General features: G+C 46.0%; 1 protein-coding gene across 8 annotated transcripts in view; it reads right to left on the reverse strand.

Moving 5' to 3' along the window:
* Positions 1-201: 201 nt before the first annotated feature.
* Positions 202-9468, reverse strand: part of MTUS1 (microtubule associated scaffold protein 1) — a 145773-nt gene continuing 136506 nt past the window's right edge. For all 8 annotated transcript variants that reach the window (XM_032468627.1, XM_032468629.1, XM_032468630.1 and 5 more), the window contains 7 exons: positions 9174-9388; positions 7674-7779; positions 6589-6662; positions 6377-6472; positions 3890-4006; positions 1324-1421; positions 202-812 (listed from right to left, as the gene is read on the reverse strand). In XM_032468627.1, the coding sequence (XP_032324518.1) occupies positions 599-812; positions 1324-1421; positions 3890-4006; positions 6377-6472; positions 6589-6662; positions 7674-7779; positions 9174-9388 (920 nt within the window). In that variant the 3' untranslated portion in view covers positions 202-598. The remainder of the gene's footprint in view (positions 813-1323; positions 1422-3889; positions 4007-6376; positions 6473-6588; positions 6663-7673; positions 7780-9173; positions 9389-9468) is intronic.

Genomic DNA, 9468 nt, shown 5'->3' on the forward strand with positions numbered 1-9468 from the left:
GGTGTAAAGTCAGAGCTCGCCCACGTCCACGGGCCGAGCCGAGGTGGTGGTAGAAAATCCTCATTCCAGCAACTACTGCTCTTCCCTCTATGGCTTTTGCAGAGATGCAGACACGGATTCTCACTGGACCAGCACATCTCCAGAGGTTCTCAGCTCCTGACTCAATACCCAGCAAAAGAGGCAGCATCAGACACGTGACACTCGGTTACACCCATTTCATTCACACATCCCCAGTCAGACCAAAATACACATCACAAGAAGGTGTCTGTGGTGAGGAACATTACAAAGGTTATATAAATCTTTTAACAGGCCCCTGAGAGTTTTCCCCTTTACGCGTAGGTGAAAAAGGCAACGAACAAGATCTCGTTCCGTAAGTGCTTTGTGCATCAGCGTCGGTCTGCGTAGATCCGTTCCGGCGACATTTTTCGGGCAGGGTCTCCCGGACCGAGTCCGGAGCCTCGCTCCTGAGTTCGGGTCTGTCTCAGAAGGAGCGGGTCCGGCCATGACGTTCCAGTTCCAGGGCGGGTGGGCGGGCGGGGCGCGTGGGCGAAGGGAGCTCAGCTTCCGCGCTGGCGAGGGGTCAGTCTGTCTCCAGGCGTCATCTGGGTGAGACGCTGGGGCTGGGGAAGGAGCCGGAGTTCCTCGGCGACTGGAAGGGGATGGCGGGGGACGTGGGCGACCTCTTGGGGCTGCACAGGTCCCCGTTGTGCAGTTTCCAGAGCAGCTCCTCATTCTCCATGGACAGCCGTTTGTTGACCTTGGACTCCTTCTCCAGCGACTCCTGCAGGACCGCCTGCTCGGTGGAAAGCTGCCTGGAAGACAGGAGAGGAGAGCCAGAAGCCACGTGGATATGAGGGTTTGTTTTTTCTTAAGTTCAAAAAATTCTATTTTAAATTTGAAAGTCCAAAAAATGACCCCTTTGGAAGGAAAGAAGCTTCAGGGTGTGGGTTCTGGGCAGAGACCCTGTCAAGTGTAACCTGGAGCCAAAGAAACAGCTGCCCTTTGGGATAATTTCACAGGAGGCTGCGTGGGGCATCCGCAGATGTCCTGCAGGTCTTACGACTGTCCTGTGTGTGGGGCTGTTTCCCGAAAAGCATCACAAGACCGCTCCCAGCCTCCATCAGCCGGAACCGCCGGGCAGGCTTGCCCACTTAGGACTCAGCCTCTGGTCCAGGCCACGCTGCTGAGGGCAGCAGGTTTTCCAGACTGAAACCAGAACCTCTTTAACCACCAGCTTCAAGCGCACTTCCAGGGGTGTGGTGAGAAAGGCGCACCCCGATGTTCGAGGTGAGGAGGAGCTCGGGGAAGAAGTTTTATTTTTACCTTGAAATTGCCATGTGCTTGTCCATCCGAGCTTTTAATTCTTCGTTCTCCTGCTGGAATCGCTTCAGTTTGTCGACCAACGCCGTGTTGTTGTCCACCTTGGCGTAAACGAGAGCGCCCACATTTATACGTTAAGAATTAGATAAAGCCCCTCATTTCCTAAGGTAGCTTCCTGCTGCAGGTACGAGCCAGGGAGATTTAATGAAGGGAAGTTTAATGGTATGTTGACCGTCTCTACGCTGATGCACTGCAAAAAGCATCTCCTGCAGGGCAACAGAGCACCTGGAGCCAGGCCACTTGGAAATGGACACAGCCAGGGGGTACCTGACTCATTCCAGGTCACATGGTTTTAGGGTTCCCTCTGAGAATGGGTGCCGTGCCTTTCAGTTTCAAGGTGAAAAAACACAGCAGCAAGGCAGCCAGTGTTATATCAGGGGGTCAGCACAATAGCTACTTACAGAATTTTTTGCCAAACAAAATACCCACATTTGATAAAAACTCACAGGCTAACAGTTCACAGTTCTTGGCAATGTTTAACATGACCTTGGACATGGTTTCCTGGTTACTGTTCAGCACTTACCTCCAGTGGCCACACAGAGCAATCTATGCAGCTCTATAGAGCGTCAAAATAAAGATGTGACCGTCCAGAAAGCCTCCCTCCTCAGCTGAACTAAAGATACATTTGCTGGCCCGCCCAGGCTAAACTTGGAAGGGAAACAGACTGATTGGTTGAGAGATTAAAGGACAAAATCCCAGAAGACATTAAATCGGTTGGATGAAGGGATGATTACGTCCCAGCTCACTTCCCACAGGTCAGATCTTCTTATTGGTTGGGAGGTGACATCACGGCTGTCGGCATTCGTTCCAAGGCCCTGCTGTTGCCACAGGTGACTAAGCTCCTTTCACTCTGGCTCTTAATTTGTGGTCCCACTGTTCCTTAAAGTCTTACCATCCAGAAAATGCTTAGGACAAGCCAATCAGGTGAAACAAGTGTCCAAAAAATGTAAGCAGAGTGTAAGAAAAGGGGGGGGGGTGCCTTGGAGTTTCCAGGAACTAATGGAATTCACGATAAAACTTGAGGTGGGAAAATCCGGAATTAGACTGGGCAGTGATTGGCCTAAACATGTTACCTCGTCCAATTTTACAGGAGAGGAAATTAGCTCCGTGGCTTCACCAGGGCTAGTTATCAGCAGAGCAAGTTTTGATACAGAAGCTTTCTGCGCGTCTTACTTTCTACAACAGCCTGGAGCTTACAGATAAACAAGGTAACAGTGGCTTGACCTGCCATCCTGTCAACACATTCTTCTGCATACACACCATACAGCGCTGACTAATATCATGACACCTCTCGGGCAGGGCAAGGCACAGAAATACTTGCGGACCAGCAAAAATTCAGACGTGTGAGTAATTTTACAGCAGAGTCTGTTCTTAGTGCACAGGATGATTTGAAAAGTTCTGATGCGTGAATGGCATAGGGGGCAACAAATTATTAACAGGATTATCTGTTGCATTACTGACGGCCAGGTTGGCCATTATCAGACCTGATATCACAGGATGACCTTTGGCCCGAAATGGTATAGATGCTAGGTTGGGCCCATTAATGGTTCATGAGTTCCTTTCCTTTGAATTACCCAAAACTTCCGGGTAATTCAAAGTGCGCATATACATCCACAAGGGGGCTTAGCTCTTCCCTCCCTTAAGAGAGGTAAACAGTCTCCTATCTAGAAGAAAACCCAACTGAATACCAAAACCCAGACAGACAGACAGACACAACTAATGAAGAGCGCCTTCCAAGGGCCCTGTCATCCAGGGCTGGCTGGGGCTGGAATGAGGCACTTCTCAACCCTGAGTCACTCAGAATCAGGGGGCGAAGGGACAAGCAGTGGGAGCGGCTGGCACAGTCCAGAGCGGTGTACAGAGTACGGCAGGGGCTGCTGTGGCAAACCCTGCCCGCTTGGTTAGACCCGGGCTATTAGCAGGCAGATGTGTCCCAGGGCTGGGCCGAGACTCACAGGCACACGGGGCTTGCCGCTCCCACGCCAACATCAGGCCTCTGCCCAGCGGCCGCAACTAAACCTTAGTCATAACGCTGGCTGCCTGTCCGGCTGGATTGATTTTATTAAGGCGCAATTCTCTTATTGCAGTCTAATTCCCAAGAAGCAAGATGAATTTAGACAGCAAGAGTGAATTGCTCCAGTGGGATTGATTAATTTACTGTTTTGAGCATAAGGAACCCACCTAGAGTTGGTGGTATATTAAAGAGCTGGTTTTACATTATTTAAAAATTCTTATGCAAGTGAATATTGACAGACCATGGAAATTGGAAAAATGACAACAAAGGTCTCCCAACACAGAATGCTGTATGTTCTTTGGGAAGAAAAAGTTCTACAAGGCAACAATAGATAAGCCTTAAGCCAACACAGAATAGAAAATGTAACCTTTTACCTTTCATATGTTTCTAAACACCTATAAATACCAGTTACAACAACTCCACGCTTCTAGTTCAGAGGCCGGGTCCCGTGTCACAGGTATCAGCCCCTGCGGGACGGCCCTGGAGGGAACATACCAGCTTCTCCATTTTCATTAACTTGACGTCCTGTTGGTGCAGTTTCTCATTCTTGATCTCTAACACAGCCTTGAGGCTTTCTAACTCTTGCTCCAGATACATCATCTGAGGGTTTTTCTGGAAAAGACACAGCAGGATATAACTCTGATCACTTAACACAATTACCTAGTTCATTGCTTACTACGAAGAAATCTCAGATTAGACTTAGAAATTAGACAAGGAGCAAGAGACTTCCACCTTCTGACGGCAGTTTTCAAAGAGGTGAAAAGGTTAAGATGTCTTTTATTTCATTCTTATGACCAAAGACTTTGAGATATTTGAAACCAAATATTTCACTCATTTATCCATAACTTAATAATGGAAAAATATTAGAAGCACCAAAGATTTTATTCAAAGAGAAAAGCCACCATAGCTTAGAATACAAAACAGAACCCTGGCTAGAGATTAGGCAATTCCAAGTCCTTCGCTGGTGCCTGGAGGGAGAAAAGGGACCAACAGCCTGCTCTCTCCACCATCAGGAACTGATCAGGAGGGAGAAGGCAGTGCGTTTACAGGACTCTCTGGGAAACAGCAGAAGCAGCAGTCACGTCCTGAGTCTTCTGGGCTTTTTCTGTGATGGGACTCTGTGGGCCTGGCCAGACCTCTAGGGCCATAGTAACACCCCATCATTTTATTTGGTGACAATAAAATGGACACCTACATGGCATAGAGCACATGCACTATGAAGATCCTACCCCAGAGAAATACTGCGTAAAGGGAGAGCACCCTCCGAGTGACCACCACCAGGGTGGCCTCCCTGCCTCCTGGCTTTAATTATGGAAATTCAAGTGAACAGTCCAAAAATGTATGATAAGGGGTAACAGCACAAGAGCCACTGAAATGATGTTTAATGAGGGAGTTTCTCAGACAAGATGTGTAGATTATCAAAACATCCTCCTGGGTGGTGGTTAACGCTCTGGACCACCCTTAGGGAGAGTCAGGGAAGAAGCCATTGGGGAATCAGTGAATCAAACCCCTCACCTCGCAGAAGGAGACAGAGATCCACAGCTCAGGCCACCTCCTCAGGGAGCGGGAAGGTGCTCTAACCAACCCCCAGATCCTCACCTCCAGGGTTCTTCCAGAATCTTCAGAAGTGTCATATTCTGTTATCCTTTTACATATGATTTTTTTTAACCCTAAAAGTAGCAAATCCTATCTCTATTGTTTTTGTTAAAACAGCATAATTTACCAATTTAAAAAAATCAGAGCACACACAGCCTTTTCCTTTTGCACCTTTTCCTTTCCTCTGCCCCCACCCCTCTCCCCCCAGGCAGGCTTAGCCGGGGTGAGGCATCGGATATTCCTGCCTTCCTCAACCTTCCTTCTGCAGTTTTTCAGGAGCGGCTACAGTACCAGGAGGTGCTGTAAAAGCTTTCCCTGAACCACTAAGAAGGTTTACATCCTGCATGAAAAGTCTTACGGATTTCTTTTGCAATCACTGACTTCTTCTAAGACTCTTTTGGAATAAATAGCTTTGAAATTTCACTGACTAGGATCTCACCTAATTGTAGTCAAGTGTCTGGAGGGTCCCCCAGTGACAGTATCAGCAAGAGAGCTCACCGAGAGACCCAGGTATTTGATCTTAAACGGCAAAAAAAAAAAGCCTGACTTCTGCAGCCCAGGCACAAATGTATGGAATGAGAAGACAGAAGCAGCAAAACAAATCCCTTTAAAAAGGGGTTGGGGACTGTGCAGGAGGGAGTAAGGATACAAGTTGCAGGGGACAGTTTTTACAGGAGAAATTCGTACTTTTCAAGAGCGAGGGTTACCCATACAATGAAATATTGTTTGGCCATAAAAAGGAATGTTGTACCTGTACCTGCTACACTAGGCATGAACCTTAAGAACAGAAGCTGAGGAAAGAAGCCAGACACAAAAGGCCCCATACAGCACGATTCCATTTAAACAAAAGGTCCAGAACAGGCACATTCACAGCAACGGGAAGGAGACCGGTTCCCTTGGGCTGGGGAGCTTGGTAAGGAAATGGGGAATGACTGCTAATGGGTGCAGGGTTCCTTTTGGGGTGATAAAAATATTCTGGAATTAGATCCTGGTGACCAAGGCACAACCTGTGAACCGCTCAATTGTTCATTTTAAAAGGGTGAATATTGTGGTAAATTACATCTCCATATAGCAAGTTAATTTTTTTTAAAAAAGTCTTCACATAAAACCCTGATCTTATTGATAGTTTTCTTGTCTTCCTGTAGGTTTTAGCTTAGAACACTTGCAATATATCGGGCTTCATTCATCGGTTACATCAGTTTTTAAGATTTAAAAAAAAAGACATCAGTAAACAAAGAAGCCACTATGTACAGTTAAAACCACACTCCAAGATATGAAGAGGACTGCAAACCCACAATTTCTCTCGCTGCTGAACGCTTCACTGACTAACAGGACAGCTGAGCAGGAGGAGAATTCGGCAGGGAGGGAGAAGCAACTGCCACTTACCAAATTTGCTTTCTCTCTTGATATTCTTTTTTGTTCTTCTGATTTCAGCTTTTCATTTAAAGCATCATTTTCACTCTTCAGATCACTGATTTGTTTCTAAAACACAAACATGAAATGTGGAACATAAGTGAACAAGCAGCCACCAGAACCACACAAACCTCAGAATGACGATTCTGGGCCGGGGAGAAGGGGGGTTCCTGTGTTTCACCTACCTCTAGTGATTCCTGCTGCTCGTAAAGCGAATCCTCAAGTGATTTCTTTTCTATTTCATGGGTTTTCTTGATTTCTGGAAAGAAGTGATCAGTTTTGTGAGGCACTGAATTCTGCAGTCGTTCAAGCGTGTAGACATGAGGGTGGCTGGTGAAGCACTGTGATCACGGTGCTTGTGTGTGTTTGGCACTTTTATATACATCAAACCACGTGTTCTCAAATTAGCCCCATGAGGACAGTCGGGCAGATACTCCCATTTTATGAGTGAGAACACTGAGGCCCACAGAGCATGCCTCCCAGGGGGGGGGGGCCTGGAACACTGGCCTTGGCCGCCTGGCCCACAGCCCCTGTATTCCTTCCAGCTGCTCTTCACGAACCAAACAGAAGTCTCAGACTAAACCCACCTCTAGCAGGAAGGAGGAACACTGTTTACCAGATGTCCACCCTGGGCCAGTCACCTCGACACGTTATCACTCTGACTTCACAAGGCAAGTGTTTTTCTGATGAGAAGGCCCTTGACAAAGGCCACAGAGCAGGTCTCAGCACACGTCCGCCCGCGTCTCTGCAGACGCCCTGGGTTCATGGGCACCTCCAGCTACGTGGGCAGTCACGTTCTGAGAAAAACGGCTTCTTACTCTCTTCCTTCTACTTCAACCCTGCCCCTCGTGATAGAATAACAACAAAGATTTTTTTTTTTATGAAGTACTGTCCTCATGTCACAGCGTGTCACTGTGTGAGAGTGTCAGGGGGCTCCTTCCCCGGGGTCAGGATGTGAGCTGCCACTCTCAACTTCCCAGGACCTCCCTGAAGTAGTCAGGCGTGACTACTACCAAAAAAGAAGGCCTGTAAGTTCCTTAAAAGTTCATCCTATTTCCTAGAAGGCTGGCATTTATAACAATTACTTGCATCCTTGGGGGAAAGGGCACCTGCTCGCAATGAACCAATGCAAAAAGAACCCCAGACCCTCCACGCTGAACACCAAAGGGACTCCTCCAGAGCGAGATGTTATGAATCATTTCCGCTTCAAAACATAGCACGCTGTTCCATGAGATCTCACTCTATTTCAATACCAAAAAACCATTCTTGCCTGAAAGGGAAGTTTCATAGACTTTCTTTAGCAATTCTATTTTCTCCGAGTGGCTCGCTTCAATCTCCAACTTAGAGGTTTCATGGGCAGCGTTTAAGTTGTCAAACTATGAGAAAAAAAAACAAACAACAAAAGTTTACCAATAAAATCAGAAGTCCTAATAAGGTGACTCACAAGCAGCACCACTGGGAGATCTGACGCATGAGCTCGAGTTCACGTTTAAGGGCTATTGGGCACGTGTGAAGAACAACCCGACCGGGGGCTGCCAGTGCCACTGCTCCACCTCGTCCCCTTCAGGAACACAAACACACGAGCTCTCCGGGGTTCACTGATGGAAGCGGCCACATCCCTCGTACGGAATGAGGATACGTTCCACAGTGACAGGTTGTGATGGCCCCTATATTCTCGGTCGTCACTGGCATCTAGTAGGCACTGTGTAAATATTTGCTAAATGAAGAGCTGATTTTAAAAGGGAGCAAGGAAATTAAAGAGAGATTTAAGATATACTATTAATTGAAAAATATGAGTTATTAAACAAATGCCATTTTAAAAAAGAAAAAGAATTGCAAACCATTTGTTTTAGCAGCACACCACCAGGAAGCTTGCAAAGGGCTTATTTCTAGGTAGTAGGATAAAGGGTGGTTTTTTTTTTTTTTTTTAATATATCCAAAAAAGCAAAAACACTAATTTCAAAAGATACATGCACCCAATGTTCACTTCAGCATTATTTACAATTGCCAAGATATGGAAGCAAAGTGTCCACTGACAGATGAATGGATAAAGATTTGATATGTATGATACACACACACAATGGAATACTGCTCAGTCATAAGTGGTTGAAATGCTACTATATGCAGCAACATGGATGGACTTGGAGGGCATTACGCTGAGTGAAATGAGTCATGCAGAAGACAAATACTGTATGTTATCACTTTTATGTGGAATCTAAAAAATACAACAAACTAGTGAAGATAACAAAAAAAGTAGACTCACAAAGAACAAACCAGTGGCTCCCAGTGAGGGGAGGGAAGGGGGACGGGCTATGTAGGGGTGGGGGGTACTAAAAGGTACAAAATATTAGGTATAAACTAAGCTCTAAGGAGATACTCTACAGCAGGGGGAATATAGCCAATATTTTATAATAACTATAAATGGAGTATAACCTTTAACAATTGTGAATCACTATATTATACACCTGTAACTGATATAATATTGCACAGCAACAATCCTTCAATTAAAGAGATCTTTTTAAAGGGTTGTTTTAAATTTTATCTTTCTTTTTTCTTCCCATCTTTTGCTCAACATACGTATATTGCTTTGAGCATTAAAAAAAAAAGTACTTTAAAAAGTATTCATGTATTTAAATTATAAGAAAGTCTATCAAGGGATATCCAAAAAAGAGGTCATCCAAGGAAGCTTGTCATCGGACAATTGGGCAACGGTTAGAATTCAAAATAACAGCCACAGCCAAGAACACGCTCAGGTCCCGAAAGCACCAACCTGCTCCTGCAGCTGGGTTTTGTACTTCTCTGCTTCTTCGATGTAGATGTTCTGAAGCTTTTCGCACTCCCCAGTATAAAAGTCTTTAAGCCGGTTCTCCAGCTCTGTTAGATCAGTCTGGTGCTGCTGGTTTAGCTTCTGGACAAATCCTTCATAAGCTATTTGCAGCTCATTCCTGGCTTTTTCTAACTTCTCACAGGTGGTTGAAGCAGTGACTGAAAAGAGATGAAAAACAAAAAGGGAAGAGGACACTTAACCTGCTAACTGTTGTAAATTCATAACATTCGCACGCAGC

This window comes from Camelus ferus, chromosome 26 (genome assembly GCF_009834535.1).
Source record: "Camelus ferus isolate YT-003-E chromosome 26, BCGSAC_Cfer_1.0, whole genome shotgun sequence".
In the NCBI taxonomy this organism is placed as follows: Eukaryota; Metazoa; Chordata; class Mammalia; order Artiodactyla; family Camelidae; genus Camelus; species Camelus ferus.